Source organism: Megalopta genalis, chromosome 2, assembly GCF_051020955.1.
Source record: "Megalopta genalis isolate 19385.01 chromosome 2, iyMegGena1_principal, whole genome shotgun sequence".
Classification (NCBI taxonomy): Eukaryota; Metazoa; Arthropoda; class Insecta; order Hymenoptera; family Halictidae; genus Megalopta; species Megalopta genalis.
In genome coordinates this window covers 35,134,596-35,158,161 of record NC_135014.1, presented here as the reverse complement: position 1 = coordinate 35,158,161, position 23,566 = coordinate 35,134,596, and the positions used below count along the sequence as shown (strand labels likewise).

The following is a 23,566-nucleotide window of genomic DNA, read 5'->3' as shown; positions in this document are numbered from 1 at the left end:
CGCATCGCTCCGTGCGTCAGACGCTTACTCAGCGGCCGGCACAATGCAACTGGATGCATATTGAATGCGCCGTTCTACCTTGCATTCTAGTTTTTTTTCCCCTGCGTTTCCGCTATCCTTTCCTGCGCCGCGCTTTCCAACCGCGAATCGTTCGTATTCTCCCCGGTGTCGAAAATTCGGTCGCGTGCTCCGCGTTTTCACAGGATTCGTCGGAATTAGCATAATCCAGTGACCGAAGAGAATGCTTGCACGATCGATGACACCGACGTCGAAGCCGCGGAAACAGGATTTTTTTTAACGGAAGTTGGCATAGACCTCGTTGGAACCGTAAACATTCGATGCAACTTTCACTCGCTGCACTCTATTTTACGATCTCGAGTGTATAGCAGAAAGCAACATATACCTTTATTATTAGCTTTAATTCATGCTTAATACATGCCTGACCCATTAATCTAGCCATTAACGAAACCATGAAATTGATGAAGCCGGTCGCACAAATTAACGAGTGCACTTACCGTTAATATTACCATTTTATATGCATTATTTATTAAATGTTGATGCAAGACTCGATATACGTTAAAAAGACTAAAATTTAGAGTTAATTTGTTCGTGGAAATAAACGGCAGGATAATGACGATGATTGCACGAGCAGCAGCCAAACAATTAGTATCGCGAATCGCGACAATGAAGAGACAAAATTCGCTGAGAATTCTAGGAGATTGATTTTAAGCTGAATCTTTCAAATACGATACACAAGAAATTACATAACATTGTTTAAACATTTTGTTTAGATATCATTAAACTTTTCGTTTTATTTGTTTCATGTATTATACAAAAAGATAAATTTACGTAAAATTCGTAAAATTTACGTAGAAAAGTCTGCTTTAGTCCAACACTTTTGCCCTCCCCTGAACGAAATCCTGGCTACGCCCTTGTTGTTTTATACTTTATAGTAAGCACCCCTTAATTCCCCTTAATTTCCCATTACTCTTAATCACACAGAACAATCAATTTTTAATAATGAATTTTTTTTTAATTTCGTACCTACGCGACCGATCGGAAACTTATTGCCAAAGGTTGCCCGCGTTCTCCGGATACGTAATGGAATAAAAATCGCCGTGAATCCGAGCGAACGCAGTCCGGTTATTTTTGCAGAGCGACGTGAAACAGCTTGCTTTAGTGCATCCGGCGGTGAAAGAACGGCACCGGCTCGGGGCGCGCGAAGTGTTTCAATTTTTGCGGCCGATACCGTGATGCAATTAAGTTGGCGATCCCGCGGGAGCAAGTCACTCGTAAAAACGGCCCGCCCTGCCCGGGCGGCAAAGCTAACGAGGAGTTTCTTTTCCCGTGTTCGTCTGTTAAAGATAATTTGCGCCCCGGATCCAGCGTTGCGTGATTCGGGTCGGCGCGCGACGTATAATTTTAATTTTAATGCTCGCCCTTCGGGATGCGTGGCGCACTCGTAGGTGTGCGTAACGGGATCGTTAAATTGCCGACAGCCTCGCGAGCCGCGTCCTTCACTCGTCACGAGCATTTACCTTCGATGGCGACCATTTTTCAATCCATCTCTCTCGCCCCCTTTAACAGACTTCCTAGCGGCGATTACGCTCGCGCGAACGAACCCTTCGGACCTGCACGCGAGCCCCGCGGTGCAACATTTCTTGCCGGAAATTCCTCGGTTTTATCGGCCCGAATTTGGACCGCAGGGTGGACGTGCACGTGACGGACTAAAGTGCACACCTTTCCTGACGCAATAAATTTTGTTAAATTGGACCGAACGAATCGAATTACTTTGAGACAGGGTGTTCCATAATTGTGTTAACTCCGGGAATGAGGTGATTCCGAAGGTCATTTGGAGTAACTTTTTCCTTGGCGGAAATGCAATCCGCGGCTTCGTTTGCGAGTTATTAACGAAGAACACTGACCAATGAGGGGCGAGGTATGCTGACGCGAGGCGGCCGAGCCAATGAGCGGAACTGGGCGTCGACCGCTAGTTGGCTTGGCCGCCTTGCGCCAGCTGAGCTCGCCTCTCATTGGTCAGTGTTTTTCGTTAATAATTCGTAAACGAAGCCGCGAATTGCATTTTCGCTAAGGAAAAAGTTACTTCAAATGACTTCAGAAATCGGCCCATTCCGGGTATTAACATAATTAGATGGACTATTTCACTGTGCAATGACTAAAATACTTTTATTTTGAATTTTCCTATCACTTGGGATGACAAAAACGATCAAAAACTCTTGTTTTTTAACTTTTTTAAACAGTTATTGCATCATGAAAAGTGTACGAATACCTTGGTTCGTCGCTGTAAGTAATTAAAAAATTATTTGTGTACTAATTAAATATAAAATTAAATTTATATAAATTTAAATAATAATTGAAAATAAAAATTATTGTTATGATAATTAAAACTGTATTTTTTTCTCAGAAACATGTTCAGAGGATTAATAAATCGAACGATTAACCTTATAAATCCTGCAAATTCGAATAAAGTCTGTTCTATACGCAAGTACATTAGGTTGCAAATGACTTGTTGTGGACGGACGATGACGGGGTGGAGGGGAGGGGGGTCGACGAGGGTTGCGAAAGAAAAAGTCGACAGAGGCAGCGAGTATATTGTCAAAATATATTCAATGAAAAAATCATCTTGTAAAATTAGACAATCGTTCCATTCGTTACAAGAATAGTAATAATAGGAGTGATAATAATAATAATCGTCGTCATCATTATTACCTTGCCTAACAGAACCGCTACCGAATGCAATTATAATCCCTACAACCTATAGCGGTGCCTTAAGAAACTTGAGGAACGTCCTTTATTTACAACAATTACTTCAAATACGTCATGGATTCGCGATCGGGCGCGGCTCGACCCGCCGTATCTCCTCGCTCCGCGTTCTACGTCGTTCGTTCTTCTGTCTTGAGCAATAATTATAATTACACATCGTTCGCGCGCCCGAAATTTATTTATATAAATAATATATTTATATTTATATATATATATATATATATTTTTATTTTTATTTATAATTATATTTATATCGACGTTAAAACCCAACGTTTCAGAACGCTCCGATCTTTGAATTATTCAACAAATTTCAATGACTCTGCGTCGACGAGACCGCAATTTTCCAACCGCGTGTTCCAGACGCGAATTAACTGCTCTGGTCACCTAATTCACCTAACGATTATCGTAATTATATATATGTATATATTATTATGTACGTACACAATCATACACATGCCTCCCGCTCCAATAATTTCCTCCCGGAAACGTTGGATTTTCACACAGCACTGATCAAGTTTGCGAGCCAAACTTGGTTTACCTCAGAACGCTTATAACCAATAAATAGACATCGATAACTAATTACAAACGCTCGCGATCGAGGGAACGGTCCTCCGTCGATCTATCGATCTGCTTGCGAGCCCGCACTGTCCGTCGAGTTCTGTCATCGGAACACGAGCACGAACCAATTCGAAATGACGATTCACCGTCTCGGATACAATAAATACAACGCTTTCTAATGCTTTCGACTAATCGATTCTCCGCTATGGTACATCCGCCATTTTGCCCGCAGGACGATCCGTTCCTGTCTTCGATCGGGGAGACGATGGCCGATTTAACGATGCTTCCTGGACCGTTCGATGCGTCATCCAAATCGATTTGGCGATTCGAAACCAACAGGCCTCGCAAAGAGCACTTAAATATTCACAATCTTCCCGATGCTATAGCGAAATTAATAGATAGGAGATTGTGGAATGTCGGTCTTCCACCGAGTCGAAAGAAAGAATTGTTTCGAATTGGCTAGGAGTTCATTGAAGAAGTCAAATTAATAAAAGTGCAACACGATAGTGGGGTCCCGAGCAGCTAAATAAATATTACTTTTTCGCCGTATGAGCAATTAGACAAATTTCAGTGGGGACTTCGGTTAAGAAACGACGTCGAGCAGCAAATGAACAAGATGCATCGTCCCGGTTGAAGTGTCCTCAGCCTGGCAGTGTCCATTTCTATAAAAAAATGGCAACTCTGAGCATCGATTCGCTGGATCTCGAGGGGGAGAGCCTCCTCCCTAGAAAATCTCTGACGTTCTCGTCGATCGAACCTCCCCGGATCACCCAGGAAGCAACCCCGTCAGCGACAAATAAATTATTCACAGCGTCGAGATATGGAAATATCGATGTGTCCGCGGCTCGGGATGGGGAAAACCGATGCTCCCCGGCGCTCCCGGATCGTCGACGGTCCTGGAAACGCGTCCGATTCCTTTTACGAGTCCCTCGTGGCGAATCGTTCGATCGACCTGGCCCGGAAAAGGGATTTCGGGGATCACGCGCAGTCCAATGAGGCGAGGGACGCGGGACTATGGGGTCCACCCAGCATGAACGGGGGACTCATCGGCGGGCCACCGCTTCCGGTGCTGTTCCCATAGAGCTCGAGATCGCCCAGGGAACCACCATCCACGCCGCTGTCGCACTTGTCCGATTTCCCCTCCTGCTTCAGCACCATGCGCCGCCATTTTGCGCGAGCGTTCTGGAACCAGACCTGCGGACAGAACATTTTCCTACTGATTACACCGTTTCTGATCAATTAATCTAGCTCCTAGAGTCTAGGAGAGCATCGTTTAACTTTCCAACGATGGCCAAATTTCTTACAGCTTGTTTCGCAGAACGATAAGACGTCAAATTGACGTACGCCACCGGTTCAAGGTTAATCCTTGAACTCAAAAAAGCGGGTGACTGGATTCGCTTATTTTCTTTCGATTTGAGTCCGAGGTTTTTTATCCAAGCATGCCGAGTAACTGGCTGATAAATTCGAACCATTTATAATTTTTCGATTTTATCCTACTATCCGTCAATGTACCATTTTTTGGGGACCCTTTTTCAAATTTCTTTCTTTTAAAAACTGCAACTTCTACATAAAATACAGGCATCAAAATAGTGAGAACATGTCATGTGCTCCACGAATGTACTAAGAATTCCCGCTATTTTGTTTTAAATCATTGTAAACTTCAGGTTGAAACTAATAATCTCAATTTAATTTTTTTTTGTATCTTTGAATTGCGGCGGGTAATGGGTTAATCGCGACGATTTATTTAGAAATCCTGCTGCGAAGATCGATTAACCCTTCACACTGCGATTTCTTCCACATCATTCGTCTTCAAAAAATTAATATTTTATCAACGTTTAAATATTTCTAATACAAGGGAAGAATTATAATGTAATTTAAAAGACGTGAACGACATCCACGTTTCGTGGATTATGTTGAAAATCCTCGTAACGAGTCCGGCACGATGTTACAAAGCAAAGGGGTTAACGTTGTCAAAGTTCGAAATTATAGGAAGACTATAGTAATTTTTGCTACACGCTATATCGAAAACCGTATTTTATGATGCCTCTAATCGATGTAAAAAAGTGACATTTTTTAACACCGAGCACCTGAAGAAAAATAAATCTAATCTAATCTACTCTAATCAAATCAAATCTTGTATAAGGGCTGACCGTACTCGCAAAAGAAACGGTGGAAAAATGGAGTCGCGAGCCCCGCAATCGGCAAGAACAGAAGCCCCTCCCAAAGATCCTAATCGACCAGCCACCCCCGAAGAAAGCTCGAGCTCCGGATCACGCGTTGCCTTGCGGGCTCCGCGCATCCCTGTCATCCGAGAGGAACCCGTCTCGACCGGAGCACAAAGGCTCGCCCTCCCCCATCGCCCTCTAAACTCCTCGAAACGTTGTTCAGCCGCGGATTCGACAGCGGGATCGGCGTAGACGGTCGCCGGGTGACTCGATGGCGCCGGCATCAGCCAAAGAAGATATAGAAAGAGAAAAGGCCGAGGGGTCGTCGGGTTGCCCGGGGGGGGGGGGCGGAGAGCGACAGAAAGAGCGAGAGAGAGAGAAAGAGAGAAAGAGAGAAAGAGAGAGAGAGAGAGCTGGCCTATTGTATTCGGTGCGGCGTAGGGTTCTTGGTCGCCATCTTGCTTGATATTGATCGCGAAACGCACGAATACTCGCTCATTCGCCGCGGCTGCGTTCGTCGCCGCTCTCCTCTCCCGGCTTTCGCTGTGTGCACGTAGACGCGCGAATACGTGAGCCTCTAGCTCTCACAGACGGCCGACTACACACCTCCGCACGCACACCTGTGCACGCCGTGCACAGGGAGACCGGAGAGAAACACTCGTGCGCGCCTCGACCACGAAGGGGAGGCCCACGGTGCCGTCGGCTGCAAGTCTCTCCGGGTTTTCAGTCCGCGGGGGAGGAGACTATCTTGAAAATGGCGACGCGAGATCCTCGTGCATCGAGGCCGTCTTTTATCTATCGGGGACACAGAGGGTAAAGAGAGAAAGGGAGAAAGAGGGAGAGAGAGAGAGAGGAAGGGAAAAAGAGAGTGTGTGTGTGTGTGTGTGAGAGAGAGAGAGAGAGAGACGCCGCCCGGAGACTCGAGTGTGTGTCGTCGCATTATATATTGTCGCATTGTATGGACGATGTAGCTATCCTAGCGGGGACCGGGCCGCTGACGCGCGTGCGGCTGCATTTAAATGACTCCCCTAAGCAAACCCCCTCGATGAAGATATATAACCGCCGAGCGGGAGAGCTTTTTCGTAAGCGGACCGGACCCTGCGCCTCTACCCTTTGTCCGAGCACCGTGTTCCTCTTCGGGCGTCAGGTGTAACGACGCGCGCCGCCCTCTTCGATACGCGTCCAAGCCTTTTCGAGCGGGACGGGATACCTTTGTCGGTGTTCGCCGGACGGCCACGGGAAAATTGCTGGCTGCGTTCGAAAAAAGCGAGAACGATTTTCTCAGCCGGTTTCATTCGGTCGGAGAGGAGTCGAGGAGATCGTGCGATGGGATAAGTGGACACCGGGGGCTGGGGAGATCTCGATTTTTCAAACAGTAAATAGACTATAAATATTTTGATCTTCTCGCGCGATACAAAATTTGGCAGATATACTTTTTTTGAAGTAATAGTTATTATGTATGATGATATTACGTTGTTAAATATATTTGAAATGATATCTCCATGTGAAACTATTGTTTGAAACAAAAATGTTCATTTGCCAAATTCTGTATTACATGAGAAGATTGAAATATTTGTAGTCTATTTGCTATTTTAAACATTTATTTCTCCCCAGTCCTGGTCGACACTCTGAGCTGAATATCGACAGAGTGTATTTTCAGTTGAATTGCACAGCGAACAATTGGATAATTCCTCTTTGCAGAATTAATTGAGGGATTTTCGGTCGTTCAAAAGTCTTGTGATAAAGTACACTCAGTTTTCCTTAACTGAATAATAGAATTAATGTAGGATACATTAATTAATCTAAATGGATACATTTAAAATTGGATATATTTTTAATGGGTACATTTAAATGTCTATATTTTTATAATGTTATACCTGAAGCGTTATATATTTTTGATAAACAGTTCTAGGTCAAATTTTAGGTCAATTCACAATGCCATAGACAGAAATAGATATTAAGTTTGCCAAAAGGGAAATATGTAATAAGAGATAATGTTATGTATGTAAAACAGTATATCCGGACACGAATTAAAGTCCTAGCAGATTAACACGTTCTGTGCCAAGTTGTTTTTACTCGACTTTTCACGCTGGCCATTTGATATTTTACTAAAACTTGATATATTATATGTAATTATTCATTATCGTATGTATAATAATAAAACAATCGTATCATGACCCATTTTTGCGTTGGAATTAATTCTTCGGTTCTATATTTGCTACAAACTATTTTGTTAACGCATTGAAGAAACATGTAAGCATGTACCATCGATGGTACACACGGCACGGAACGTATTAAATAAAGTTCTTTGGAATCGCAATTGCACTTCAAGAATATTTGCATCGAAATTCATACAAATCCGACACAAGTGTCCGAATATTCCGCGACTTGCTGCGGCTCCCACGAGCCGCAACTTCCCCGAGAAAAGCCCGAAGGGTCGGAAGAAGGTAGGCAAGGGCCCGTCACGAAACAGCAGAGATTAATTCGGCATAAAAAGTTGCTACCGTGGCCGGTAGCCGGCGAGCGGAAGTTGGCCCGCGGTAATGGCGGGCGTGCCCGAAAGCCCAGAAGCTGGAAGATTAGGCGAGGGACCCGGTGATTTGTGCGAGGACTGGGATTACGATCATCGATCCGCGGATCGATCGTCGGTTCCGGGATTTCGGCCGGATAGATTTCGGCCTATGTAATTTAACGGTAGTGGGTTAACGAGGGCAGCGCGACGCGGCGCGGCGCGGCGCGGAGCGGAGCGGAGCGATGCGGCGCTCGTTACGACAAAAGTTCGCCGGCCGGGCCGCGGGGATTTTGAGTAGCGGCGGATTGACGGAGGGCCATAATTACGGAGAAAGGCCACAGAGGCTCGTCGACGGAAATATCACGCGGCCCATGCGGTTCTTTTACCTCAACGCGCCGGCAGCACGCACTAATTGGGAGAGAAGCGTGCGCGTCGCCTCGCCGCGCCGCGCCGAGCCGAGCGGAGAGCGCGCGCGTTTCGACCGCACGTGAATATTTTTATAGGAGAACCACGGGCCCGGAGCAAACCGAGGAAAAAGAGCGCAGAAAAACGATCGAACCACCGGCTATCCATCTTCCAGCCGCGACTTTTCTCTGCACCTTTTTTACCCGGCCCTGGAAAGCGGTCTACCCCCCTTCAAACGTTCTTTCTTTGCCGAGCGATAGGTATCCCGGAGAAAGAGAGAAAGAGAGAGAAAGAAAGAAAGAGAGAGAGAGAAGAAAGAGAGAGAGAGGGAGACAGAGCATCCTCGAGACTTTCTACCAATACGTTTCGTTTTATTTTCGTACCGGAGAGCCGGAGTTTCGAGAGCGCGGCGTTTCCTGCAGAGGGAAATCTTGGTAAAGGGAATTGAGAAATTGACGAGGAGTTTCTTGCGTGCTTTAACGAGGATTTTTGCTCGGATCCTTCCCCTCGGCCGGCTTGTTTGCTCGTTTCCTTGAGGGCTAGGGTAATTGATGCGCCACGAAGGTTTTACGGTAAAAATAATCCGGGAATGTAGAACACTTTTTCGGGATTCCGGCTTTGACTTTGATCCCCGCGCGACTCGGCCAACCGGTCGGAAAACTTCGAGTTTCTTTGCGTAAGTAAGTCAATTACCGTTCCATGAATTTTCGTATTTTAATTTCAGTTTAATTTATCGCATTTCATTCTCTATTCTATTCTATTTTATTTTATTTCATTTTCTTGTTTTGTTTCATCTATCTTATGTTATTTTATTTTATTGTATGTATGTGTGAGGAGATGGATCACTTGTAATCCGGAAGGAAAGCAATAAAGTTCATTAAGTAAGTCAATTACGTGAACACTGGATCTGAAATATATGTTCAAACATTGCAAAATAGAAGAACGGTTACCGATAGTTCGTTTGCAAGTAAAATAATCAAAGTAATCGTTAGACTGAGGATTCTATGCGTTTATAGCAAGAATTGATGAACGAATCGCGGAACGGCGAAGACGAAGAAGAATTTGAAAAATACTGCAGCATTATTTTCACTGTATTAACATCGTTAAAAGAGCTAACAGATTTTTATCTAATTTCTGTTTAATGGAAGAGATGATGAACCTTCCTATTTTGCATTAAGATCCGTAGTCAAATAATCATATCTCTTTTCCAGTAATTATTTCATTGTCTTTTTTGCATGCATCCTCGAAAGAATCACATTCGATAGGAAGTCCAATTCTATCGTTGCAGTATATCGTACAATAATCAGCGGATCTCCAGACAAAATAAAAATTGCCTTCAGCAATTGCAAGATGCAAAAACTACATGGTCGTTTATCTATTTTCTTAATCATTTCAGTTAGTAATACAGTAATATTTTCAAATTTTCATCTGACAATTGTTGTTATAAATGCATAAAATTCGCAATCTAATGAACACTTATTAATCTTTATAAGCGATAATATTTTCATTGTACCAATACGATCACTTTTCCTTACGTACTACCTTCTTTTCTGCCAAAGGATTTTCCCCGGAATAAATGAATAAAATAAAATAAAATGAAATAAAATGTGAAATTAAATCAAATTAAATGTAATGAAATGGAATGAAATGAAATGATATGAAATGATATGATACAAAATGAAATGAAATGAAATGAAATGAAACGAAATGAAACGAAATGAAATGAAATGAAATGTAATGTAATGAAATGAAATGTAAATGCAAATGAAATGCAAATGAAATATACAATCGAATTTACGACCGCTAAATCGTGCTAATATGCTAAAGACCGTGATGCCCGATCATGCAACCGTTGCCAGAATGCGGACTTCATTCGATTCGAAAGAACCTCGGCGTACAGTTTTCCCAAAAGGAGATCCTAAAAGTCATGTTACTTTCAACACGGCACCGTGAACGATACCGAGACGGAAGGAATAAATGAGTTTGCTGTATATAAGCGTTCTGATCGCCGTACGAGCGGCGATCGATTATTTTCGTCTAATAAGGCAACGAGAACCGTCTAAACGCGAAACGTCTTCCCGTATCTTTCCCGCGGAAAAATCGGGGCACGAGCAAATGAGCAAGAAGTCCCGCCGGCCGAGAGTAAAAGTTGTACAATCTCGGCCGAAGTCGACGAAGTTTCTTTGGAAAACAAGTTCGCGAACGGGCGACTGCCATATTTATCTGGCCGTGCCATTTATCTCGCCGGGAATCGAGACAGCGGATAGACGTCCGCGCTGGATCCTCTGACGGGCGAAGATAAGAATTTTCCCGGGGCTTTTCGCGTACTAACAATCTCTGCTATCTTTAACCTCCCACCAAGCCGGCGAACGACGACGCGACGCGGCGGCCAGCGAAAACGGCCGCAGAAATAAACGTGTAACACGGGCTCGCATAAATTCCGAAGACACCACCGGAATCGAACAACACGAAGCAGCCCCCAACGATACAATCTGTCCGAAACGACGACAACGACGAAGAGGACGACGAAGACGACGACGACGACGACGACGACGACGAAGACGAAGACGAAGGCGAGGGGACAACGACGCCGTGCCGCGGCCGTCCAAAAAGATCCCTCTAACTCGGATACTTTTAGCGTCTATGAAGGGCGTCGTCATGCGTCATTGACGCCGCTCACTAATTGGAGGAGGCCGGCCGCCGCGAATTTATATTTTTCCCGCGAACCGACCCTGTAAATTTCGCTTTAATTACGCGGCTAGACGGCCCCGTTGACGCACGGCGCGCGGCGATGTCCCTTCTCAAACACCGAAATCTGATGTTTTATTGGCTTTATGATACGGGCGCGCGCGGCGAACGAAATTCTCGCGCGCTGGAATTCCCGGGAATTCTTATTCGGAATTTTCGAACGTTCACTATAATTCGGTTTCTATCGAGTCGATCTTGTTCGCTGGCGCGTGAAACGGAGAATCCGTCGCTTCGTCGAGCGAATTTTGGATCTTACGGTCGAAGCGATTTGGCGTTTCTTAGGAAAAGAAGATCGCGCATTGAATTGAAAAATTGTTCGATGTGCGCTAACTCGATGGAGAAATGTGTTTACGCGAGGATACGAGTAACTGAATGATTGATACGAATGGAGTAACATCTGGGGCGAGTAACGTAATATTTAATGCGAATAAAATAACATCCGATGCGAATAAAATAACGTCTGATCCGAATAAAATAACATTTGATGCGAATAAAATGACATCTGATCCGAATAAACTGACTATTTCACATGAATAAAATAACATGCACACCGCAGGATCGAATGTCTCTTGCCTATCTGGGTCTCGAAAATGTTTAATTGCAACTGGAAACGATTTATTCGTTGACTTCCAAATGGAATTTAAGCGAGCCACGCTTTCCGAAAATTCTTTCAATTAGTCCGACTCGAGTAAGGATGATACGTGAACGGACGCTCGATGCGAACGTTTCCATCGGCCAAAACGGTCGAGGTCATTAGCAATTTGCGGACAATTCGGGAAGGATGCAGGGAAGAGACGCGACGGATAGCGTAACGAGACGCCGTATTTGTTCGTTTGACAATTATAAGAAGCGGCCGTAAAAGAAAGAGCGGCCGAAGAAGATGAAGAGGTGAAGGTGGAACGCTACCAAACAGAGATTCCTCCCGCGGTCGGAGGGGGAGGGTTACCGAGGGCCGGAGGGATCGGAGGATTTACCGAGAGGAAAGCTCTCCGCTAGCATGTCCGGCGAAAACAAATTGGACCGCGAGTAAACGATAGCAGGATCGGTTGTTTCGCCGGCATGAGAAGAACAGCGCCGGACAGAAGTCCCGATCAAAAAGGAGATTGTCAATTTACTGGGGAGAGCCTCTGTTCCGCGGACGAGGCCTCGGCACCGGGACTAACGATAAGAGAGAAAAGAGAGGGAGAGAGAGAGAGAAGCGAAGAACAGAGAAGAGAAGAAAGAGAGGAGAATCCTCGCGGAGGCTTACCTGCAGCACCCTTTTTGGCAAGCCAGTTTTCTGGGAAAGTTGCTTGAGATCCTTCGCGTCCGGATTGTGATTGATCGCGAAGTAACTCTTCATCGTCCTTAACTGGTGATGCTTGAAACTCGTTCTCATTCGTTTTGTTCTGCTGTTCGAGCCAGGTATGCCGGGAGTCGCCGGCCCCCCTCTGCCGAAGGGCATATCTATGTAGTCCGCGTTTAAATCTGCAACATAAATCCCAACATCCGGATTATGCGTCTTAATTAAAACACCGGCGTCGCCTGGCTATTTTTTTGAGGCCGCCACGGTATCGGGCGTGTATCAGCCCGGGGGATCTTTTCCGGCGGCCACGGCCGCGGCCGGCCCTGGACGCGAAGGGTTGGACCAGTTAGATTTATGCGGGCCAGGGGCGGCTGTTCGTCTTTCCGGTGCCCGTCACGTCGATATTCGGGAAATCCATTGTTCCTACGCTACTTAAATCGACGGCCCCTTGGCCTCCCTCTGTCAGCCGCCTGCATATTTTATTCCGTCTACCTCTCGCAATTAGGGGTGCCGCGGGACCGGGCCCTTTCCGTCCGCTATCCTCTTTTACTGTATATTTCATTCGATGTTATTACGCTTCGGCCGGCAGTGCGCGGCCGACTTTATTTACGCGCTGTTGTCTCATTCGTTCTGGTACACCCGACGCGCGGGGATAGGAACTCTTGGAGAACGTCTTCGTGCGTTGATAACGTTTGCAAGCTAACCCTTTACGCTCGAAGCCATTTTAACTTGTCGCGAAACTGTTTTTCTGGCTTTCAGAATTTTTCCAATTTATATGACTTGGACATGCTATGCCCTACGACAGTTACACTTTTAACATTGGAACTACCGAACACTAAACGCGACTAGTGTCTATTGTTTTATAACAATGCAAGGACTGGATTTATTTAGACTTCGTATGATTTATATTATAATATATAGTTCAATAAAGTAGTGTAGCAAAAAATTTCTTTTAGAAATATTTTTATAATATCAGGAACTGTAAAGAAAAGATAAAAAATCAGTCCTTTCGACTGGCTTGGTAAAATTCCAGTGTTAACACTAGATTTACGGAACCCGTCAAAATGACGGATCACTAACTTTTTCGTCTACGATTATTCATATCGTAAAGATACATTTATGAGTTATTTATTCAAATTATATGTTACTTACTGCAAATGTCAAAATAACACTTGTTAGAAATCAGAATAAATGTCTTATTGTTACTTTTATAAACTGATATAAAACAGCTGTTTTTTTTTGTGCTCCGTAAATCTAGCGTTAAATATGATCTGCTTAATAGTTCTTCAGATACAATCCAATTTGTTAATGTGCAAATTATTTTAGAACCCAACACAGCAATTTTTCTATTCGATTTTCTATTCGATTACGAGATACTAAATTTTAGTCATTGTACAGTGAACTAATACCTCTAACATTTACCGAAAAGATTCGAGTCGTTTAGAGCAGCTTCAAAAAATATTGCTGCAACGTATGCAGAGATTGACAAGCTCAAAAGTGCCACTAAATGCATCACTGCGCGATCCGCCACGCTGCTAGAAAGGTTCGAGATCCAACGACGATCGCAGCATCGATCTCGAAACGGTTTTCTTTGCTGCCAGGAAAAGCGCAGTCGCACGATCGGATATTTAACGTATATTTGGTAACGGATAGGACAATCGCGCCTCGATCTCGGATCAAGCGATCGAAGCAAGAATCGCCGGGGCCCGCGAGCAACGCGACGAACCGTCGGAAGCGGCGTTCAGCGGTGTTCAACGGTGTTCAGCGGCGTTCAGCGGCCGGGCCGCGACTCTAGCGGTGTTTGATGTGTATCACAGCTCATTAGCTCCCCGAGTGCAAACAAGAAGGGTGATAGCGTATGCGAAAGACCGGTGGATACACAAGCCAATTACAACTCTATGCAGCAAATAGTTTGCAGGCACGATACCTCATTCCGGTATACCTATCTTGTCCCGGGGACCCCGGTTGTCCCGGACGATAAAGCGGCGCTTGACAGTCGTTCAGCGATCAAGAAGCAGCCATCGTAGCTCCCGATGAATCGAGCGGATCGATAAGATCGTGATCGCCGCGGTATCGCGGCCGGATCTACGGCAGCCTGGAAACTAGTCTAAACGAGCCTGCCAACGGTTTCTCATCTAGCCGGCCGATCCTGGAACCGTCCGCGGCCGCGTCCTTTCGAATTTATCCCGGTTCTATCCGATCTGCGATCCAATTCCGCGAACGCGTACCAATTCATTCGAGCTTTAGAACGCGTCCACGAATGTCACCGAATTCACCGTTCTGCAAATTAGGCTCACTCCTTTCCAAGGTTACGTTCGTGATAGTTTCCATGGATGGTCGCTGTACGGAAATTTTATAGCCCGAAACGATGAACAGCGAACGATTTTATTAACAGCACCCATCCGTACGCGGCACCTTCTGCGTAGAGTTAGGTGAATTTGCGCGAAGAAGCGACCAAGAACGGCGATTTCGCCGTGGAAATTCAGCGTTCGCGGGATAAACACGGGCGAATAAATAATATTTTCGAACGTCCCCGGTATCTAATAACAGCGGTTTTACACCGCTATCATTCTCCCTCGAAATTGAAACGTCTCCACGGAGGACTTTACACGTTTCCCAACCCCTAATCTCGGATTTCCAATAAAAGCCGCACGACGTCTCATTCAGGAACGGGTCCAGCCCCGCAGCCTGCCCGGCTAAATCGACGAGCGCGAGCAAAAAGGGTTAAAGATGATAAAACGTTGATGTCCCTAGCGAGCGAGCGAGCAAATGAGAGAGAAAGAGAGAGAGAGAGCGAGAGAGAGAGAGGGACCAGGTGACCTTGCCAGAAAAAAGGCCCAATCGACGCAGCGTCCCCCAACCAAATTATTTTATTTCCGTCGATAAATTTTCGCGCCTCATCGGCCAGGGACCAAATAGAGGACGCGACTCCCAGTCATCGGCGGGTCCAGAGGCCCCAGGGGTATCATCGTGGTCCTTTCATTTTTTTTTCTCCCTCTCTCTCTCTCTCTCTCTCTCCCTCGCTTTCTCCCTTTCTCTCTCTTTAGTTTGGTGGCGATGAAAATCGAGGAAAAAGAAGTCGAAAGAGAAGAAGAAGAAGAAGAAGACTGGTCCGGACGTCGAAGGCCGGGTGGCTCTTGTCGAGGCCTCGCGGAGACGATCCGTTTGTTCCCACGGTCGGTCAACAATCGAGATGAAGTCCTTCTCGTGGGTGAAAGCCGAGCGGAGCGGAGCGGAGCGGATTCGGCGCGCGACACGTACACGCTTCGCTGGGATTGGATTCGTGAATTTATGTCGCGGCGACAAATTTTATCAGGGTTCGGTGGCAAACACCGCACGCCCACGCGCGCCCGTAAATCACGCTGGGAGGAGTCGGATCCGTGTATCCGGGACACGCCGCGCAGAGCCGAGCCGAGCCGAGCCGAGCCGCGCGCCGGTGTGCTACGTGCGATCTGACCGCGTGCTGCACGTCGCGTCGGCCCGTAAGCTCCGAACACGCTGCGGACGGGCCCCGCACGAAAATTCCACCGAGCGGACCCCGTACACGTCGTGATTGTCATCGCGGGACAACCGCCGACACGGAATAATGAAAATCGCCCGGCTGGTAACCAACGAAGCGCTGCGGTTCGGATAGCAGAGATGCCCGAACGAAGTGCCAGTTTTTAACGCACGAGTGTAAGAAAAATTGGCGGCTCTTTAACACGCTCGTTGCCGTTGTAATATTTATTTACTTATATTTATTTCAGCTAGAAAATGTTGTTCTCTTTTTGCTCGAGTTTAAATATAGGTAAACACACGAATATGCTTCGTTTTTAGCTGGGACACCGAGTGTATATCTAAAAATAATATTTAACAAAACATCGTATTCGTATATTTCTATATTAGAAATCATAGAAGATAGAAATATACAAATATGGTATTTCGTTGAGTTTTCGTTTGGATATCAGTAACAAGAGGTAGCAGTTGCTTTGAGTCTACAATTATGCACACCGCTGTACTTTTTTTACATCAATTTTTGCGGTTCGATTACATTTCTTCCTTCTTTTGTAAACTCTGCTCCCTGTCCGATGACATTCTATATTGTGAATCAATGGGTTTTCGCCCGTAGAATAAATAAATAAATAAATAGAATAAATGAAAAGTAATAAATATACCGAATATAATTTAACGTTTATTAGATCTTGTTCGGTGCGCGTTAAATTGCCGCGCCGACGATAGAGATCAGAAAGATTTTACAGGATCTGAAACCGTAAGAGAGAGGTGGGACTCGCGTTCATTTCGACGCAGAGTAACAAGCGTCTGATGGGAAACGTAATTTGCTGGCAGCTAATTTAAACGATTTGATGCTTGTATCGAGCTTAAGAGGATCAACGATGCAACGGGTCGGCCATTTCTGGAATTACGTTCGGCGAATCTTCGAGACGTTGTTTATCATTTTGATTCTCTGAGGTACGTAAATTGGCGGCGAACTATTTGAACGCATTAAAGCGAGCATCGTCGGGATCGCAGGGGATTATTCGAGCGGGATAATTTGAAAAGGGATCGGCGTATAAATCGAAAATATAATGCCGGTCTTATCTAAATGCTAATTGAAATGAATAAGATTTGAGCGTCCAGCGCCCCATAATATCGTCAATTAAATGCCAATGCGAAGCGTCGGCGCGAGCAATCCCCGCTTTAACTGTACTTTGACAGAGAAACAATGTTTCCGTGCTTCTTAATTATAAATAAGATACGAGGTTCGGTAACGTTCCGAGCCTCCTGAAAACGCAGCTGGCAACGCATTCGCGTTATTACCCGAGGGATAGCCCACTTTACGCTCGAAGGAATTGTATATGAAATTGGTGAGATTGCAAGTCAATGCTTTTCTAATTGTACAGTCGACTAATTGCTTGATATATTCTTAACAAGCCACGCGCATTCCGAAATTTATACACGTTTTCATATCTCATTCCCGACTGTATTTCAATTTCTGGCCGTTGCTCGGTCGCTTCTGAACGGTTCCGAAGATGCGCTTTTAACTACGGTGCTCGTTGGACGAGAGTGTTTGTCTTCCAAGGATCTCCAACAAGGTCCTCTCTTATTCTTATTACTATACTGCGGATCTTTATGCAAAATAGAAACCTTTCTCTTGAACAGCAACGAACAGGAACACGATAGAAATTTCGTTCTTCGTTTAACACTTTTAGCGAGTTATTCATAATACATAGATGATCCTAAATTTCACTAATCCATTTTTATCATAATTGCATCAAATCCGCGGTCTATTTATTACAGACAAAATAACCTCGATTATCCTCCAATATTGGAATCATCTCTTATTTAAATACTTCTTATCTGCAAGCGGCTGAATCAAAGGCGAATCATATACGAAACGACTTATTGTAAAAATCAACGAAGATGACATCTGTCACTTCAACTAAGTAATTCTTCTATTGCCTAAGTATTCTTCTATGTCATTCACACAGAGATCGAAGTTCAGAATCATAATGTTCACGCGTCAGACGCGCCACGCCGCTGTGCATAACTACCGCGCACGCGTCGCCTGTCCCTACTCCTTGCGTAACCTATTTTAATGAGAACACTGATAGCGACCCGGCTAACCTGCTGCTTAGCCAGCGAACGTCCAGCTCGAGCGTCGCCGACTCCGCAATGACACCGGACATCCGAGTGTCCCAGGCAAATCAGCAGAAACGTTTCGCGAAAGATGCAAAGTCGCTCACCTATGTTGGCGGTCATAGCCTCGAGGTCCTTCGGCTTCCTCTTCCTGGGCCTGCCCTTCTGCCTAGGTGGTGGCACAACCGCGGCGCCATTGAAGTACGGGACTTTCGGCGGCGAGCCCGCGTCGGGCACGGACGGCGTCGAGGGTTGAAGCGGCACGGGGCTGACGTGGCTGTGGGGGTGCTGCGGGTGCATCGAGTGGTGCGGATGCGGCGGATGGGCGGGATGGTGATGGTGATGGTGAAGGAATTCCGGCGAGGGGAACGGCTGGCCGGGGTAGTGGGGACCCGGCGGGTAGACCGGGACCGGGGGACTCTGGGATGGGTGCATCTCCGCGCCCATTTCGTAGTGCAGCCGACACAGCACCGCGCCGTCCCTCATCCCGAAATGGTCGCCCTTGGTCAGCGGAACTGCACAGGCCGCGCAGGAAAAGCAGCGCACGTGGAACACGAGCTCCCTGGCCCGCATCACCAGCTCCGAGGCTAGAATCGCCGCTTGGCACCGGGCGCAGCGCTTCATGCTGCCAAACATCCTGGAAAAGACAAAGTTCAGCGGTTAATGCGGGGTATTCGAATCCGTCGGTTTCTCTTATTTTGGGATCCGTGCTATCCGGAGACTACGCCGTCTACGCACAGTGTACGGTCCTTGTGGGCGTTCAGGACGAAATAAATTTTGAACTAATGAATTTTCAGCAGGAGCAACCCTAACACCTTTTTTTATAGAAATTGATGCACCGATTAGTGCAAGAAATATGCAATTATATATATTATATATTATTATATATATTATATATAGTGCAATTATATTAACACCAAACCTACCGCGGTTGAAATTACTATTTCCTTATTTCACAGTTCTGCAAACTTTCGAGAGGCTTTCATGGAAAATGTTTGAATAAATCACGTTATTCGAGCATGTTTTATAATAGAAATTTTACAAAATCTAAGTAAATTCGATCTTGTCGCTTTTACGAAGCAATGCACGTCAGTTACTATTACTACTTGGTAGGTTTAGTGTTAAAAACGTCGAAGTTATCTTCATTTTTTATTAGGTTAATCATCTTTTTGCAACGTTCATTGTAGATTAGAATTACGAATGCAAAGCATTCAAATATTGAAACTTATAAACTTATAAACTTATAAATATTTCAAGTTATAAGAATACCTGCATTAAACCATTACGTATTGTTATATTATTTATCGGAACGCTGAAAAGAATCATAACTAGAAAACAAAGTCAAACAGGACGTATGTTTATATGAACTTTTCTTATCGTTTTGTCATTCAGTGCGATTTAAATATAGCCATTTTCTAATAAAAATTTCGGCGATCGAAGACAGCGCGCAGTTTATAACACAGGGTCATAGTTAGTAAACTGAATTACTATTGCGAACGATCCAAATCCGATGGCACCGCATTGCGCTGCTGGCTACGAGCTGACGGAACAATGGAAACGATGACAGAAGAAGACACGAAATGATAATTCAGGCGGACGGTAGCGAGCTGTCTAGTGAGATATCAGCCCGGGCGTAGAAGAGTCGGCTCGGCGCATTGGCGCGTAACGCAAATGCAGAGGCGTATCATTTTCTCAAATGCTGTCATTATTTAGTCAGTTAGAACGGCCTATGAGCAGGGAATTTAAATAACCAGTTCCAGGAGCTGTTGCACAGCTGCTCGGGGATCCCCGTAAGCTGGCGTAAACTCTCGCGGAAAGAAGAAATTCGGACCGCGCTCGTGTTCGGGGCCTCAAATTCCCAGGATCCCCATAAAACCGTTTGAAAACGTGCTTCTCCTCTGGGGGCGCATTTTTCGAGCACCGTCGCCGGCCAATTAACGAGGCAAGAAATCGAGCAACGTCGCCGGCGGATCGGCCGGGGAGAGGGCGGCCGCCGCGGCATAACAAAAATGACCAAGAAATTATCGTAACTGCGGGATGCAGGCGGCGCCCATTTTTCCGTTCAGTTTAAACGATACAAACACATCGGCGCGGCAGAATGTTTCCCATCGGCCGGATATCTGCCGTGTCCGCGGCGATAGGGTTCCGTTAAGAGAGAGAGCCAGCGAGGAAGAGGGAAAAAGAAAGCCGCGGCGCAGATAAAGAACGACGGGCCGAGAGATCTCCGCGGGTCCGAACACGGGGAACTTGGAGAGGAAAGAGAGAGAGAGAGAGAGAGAGAGAGAGAGAGAGAGAGAGAAAGGCTCGGAGAAAAGGAGAGGGAGGGAGGGACGGCGGGACACGTAGAAGTCCGGTGATATCGCGAAGGTAAGAAGGGACACGTATGGTAAACCGCGGTGGAGCAAAAGGCCGGAAAGGGAAGGAATATACCGATGCAACGGGCATCGTGACATCGCTACTGCATTAGCGGCACCCTGCAGTCTCCATTACCGAAGCCGGTCGACTATCTACCCGACATCCACCACGGCTACCTACCTAACCACCTATCTCGCTCTCCACCGCCCAAATATATTGCGTCCCCTCGCAGCCGTACTAAAGAACCTAGATAGAGACGTGGCCGATCTTATAACCCTGATGCCGCATCGCGTCGGATCCAGTCCCGGCGAAACTGGCATGCCGTGCCACGTATTTGTATTTATACGACGATCCCCGGCCACGCTCCCAACACGCACCAGTTTTCGGCCAAACGGCTTCTGTTCGCGAACCTCACGCTCGGATTCCACCCTTGACAAGAATCACCGTCGCCGCGACGCCCGGCCAGCTGACCGCCGTTTCTCCATCAACTATATCATTCCTATTTGTATGGCGCTTCTCGTATGTCCAATAATTGGACCGCGAATGCGTTTAGAACAAAAATGGATGGACGAAACACGAGACAGTACGAAACTTCCAAGAATTTAACAGTTGATTTACGGAGCCCGTCGGAATCGCTAATTTTTATATTTTTGTATTACTTAGTTAATTTTACTTAGTATTATTTGATTAATCTTAGTTAATATTTTATTTGATTGATTTTACTTCGTATTACTTGCGGCAAATGTTACAATAACAACCGTTAGAGATCAGAATATATGTCTTATTGTTACTTTTATAAGCTAATAGGAGACAGCTGGTTTTAGTGGTCTGTAAGTCTACTGTTAAGGTTATTATAACATTATTTGCAATTTATTAAAACTCTTAAATATTAATGATAACTAAAGAGTAGTTATAATAGTAACGAAGATTAGTAAAGATTGATAATAATAACTATAGAATTAAATAAAATATCTAAAGAGTGAAAATCAATTTTTATCTTGCTTCTGTTCCTTGTAACAATATTATATTTTGCACAAATATTCGCAGCTTGCTAACAGCGTAATTCTTGTCGAAGTCGCGAGAAATTCGATACGCGAATTTCTATTCGCGTCGAAGCAGATCTTCGTCAAATTGCGAATATTTCATTGATAATAGAACGTTTCATTAATCGGAACAATTTCACTTTGATCTCGTTGCAGCAACGTGAACTTTTCGCGCAGATCCACTGAGATTGATTTGCAGAAAGCAAGATTTACGCGCAGCAAAGTTTTCCTGAATAGGGAAAGTTTAGAGCGGGATGGCGGCGAGTTTTTCCCGCTCGATCCCTCTAAATCACGTCGCTCGGTATCGCAATACAATGATTTTTCAGAGATGCCAGATATCGACGGAGTGAATGGAGAAATACGGGGAAAACAAAAGGAGGATGTGGCCACACGACATCGTGCACGCACCGTGCGGCCTCAACGATCTCAGCAATCGGAAAACGTGAAAATGGAGAATAATGATCTGATACCGCGAACGGAAAAGCAGAAGCCCGTAACATAACGAGTCTCGTTGTTTCGGGATCGAATAACGAACCCATTCAGCCATCCGGGAATTTCGATTTCGAAATACAATCGTAACGAGAAAATATTAATTCCGCGCGGCCGAATAAAAAATTCGGCCCGGCGGCCCTGTTTTAATTAACGTCGAACATTCCCGGATCGCTCTTTCATCCCTTCACGCTTTCAAGGGAAACAACGCCGTTCTCCTTGCAATTTTTAAATCGCTTCCGACGCGTTACCATAATAGAATTATCAGGTGGAATGATAATTAGGGGATAATGGCGTTTGAACTGGACTGGACGTAATTTCGAGAAGTGTTCGCAGAAAGCAGTGTAAGTTTCAATATCGACAAATTTTTGTTTTCTCCTCTTAAAATATTCTATGTGCCGATGGAAATACAGTAGTTCACTATTTAGGTACAATATCTCGTTATAAATAACGCTAATTCTTTCTATCATAAATTCATGCATTATTATCGTAAGAAGTAAAAAAGAACTTTGTTACGTTTTTAATTTATTGCGGTGTTAGTTACGTGTAAAGATAAAGATAAATCGAGTTTTGTTAATAGTTTTAAGACAGCGGTGTTTTGTCTTCCTCCTAGAAAGTTACATTTTTGACACTTACATTGTTTTCTACGAAAGCACTCCTCGACTAATCTTTAATAATAACCCCATTATCCTCAATGATATCGTAGATATTTTTCATCTCCGAGATAACAGCTCTAGATACTAAAATCTGTCGGCGTATCACATTGTCACAAGTAGGAAAGCAAAGGGTGCAAACAGAGAGGAACAAGCGCGGTGACAAGGGTTGCATTGCGAACCGCAGCCGAACCGATCAAATTAATGAAAAGAATTCCACGGTCCTCGAGATCCCATTCAAGTGTCCAGGAGAGTTACCGTGTAGGGCCGTGTCAACACCTCTTCACAGAGCAACAAACGAAACAACCTGAGCCGGCAAAGTAGCTCGCGATCCAGTCATCCGGCACGGGAGCCACCAACGAATCCGCAGCACGCCGAGGGATTCTCTCTCTCTCTCTCTCGACCAAGCTACCCGTAAAACCTAAACCTAATCTAATGCATTAGCCACGCCGAGTTTCGGAACTGTCGAGAGGGTCTCTTGACTCGAGACACATTGTTATCGGCGCTGATCCTATTGACAGCCCCCAATCCCGGTACACATCCGGCGCACAATGCCGGGGCAGCCTGGTTTGCTCGCAGCGGGACGCCACCGCGTATTTTCACCTAATCGGATCCGTTCGACTGTATTGGGTAATCGACTGGGCCCTGTTCCGGATCCGAACGCGGATTCACCTTCGGACAACTGCGGAAGGTGTCCGACGGCGAGCTCTTTGTTATTCTTTTGTCGGCTGGTCTAACTGTAAGTGTGAGTAACTGTAATTTAGCGATGGAACGGGCCTGGCTTGCAGGCTACACGTTTCTTTTGTGCAACGGATAGCCGAAGTATAGTTCTGTTTCAAGTTGTGAGATTCCCGCTAAACCGGCGAACCAGACGCGGCTCTCCACTAGACCCGATTTGTGTCAGTATTATCTTTATTATTTGGAATTATTTGCATATTTATTTAGCATTTTTA

At 45.4% G+C, this 23,566-nt stretch overlaps 1 protein-coding gene across 2 annotated transcripts in view; it reads right to left on the bottom strand.

The window, feature by feature from the left end:
* Positions 1-2,609: 2,609 nt before the first annotated feature.
* Positions 2,610-23,566, bottom strand: part of LOC117225444 (protein apterous) — a 91,171-nt gene continuing 70,214 nt past the window's right edge. For both annotated transcript variants that reach the window (XM_033479011.2, XM_076519248.1), the window contains exons 4-6: positions 18,181-18,710; positions 12,422-12,639; positions 2,610-4,536 (exon numbers count right to left, since the gene is read on the bottom strand). In XM_033479011.2, the coding sequence (XP_033334902.1) occupies positions 4,321-4,536; positions 12,422-12,639; positions 18,181-18,710 (964 nt within the window). In that variant the 3' untranslated portion in view covers positions 2,610-4,320. The remainder of the gene's footprint in view (positions 4,537-12,421; positions 12,640-18,180; positions 18,711-23,566) is intronic.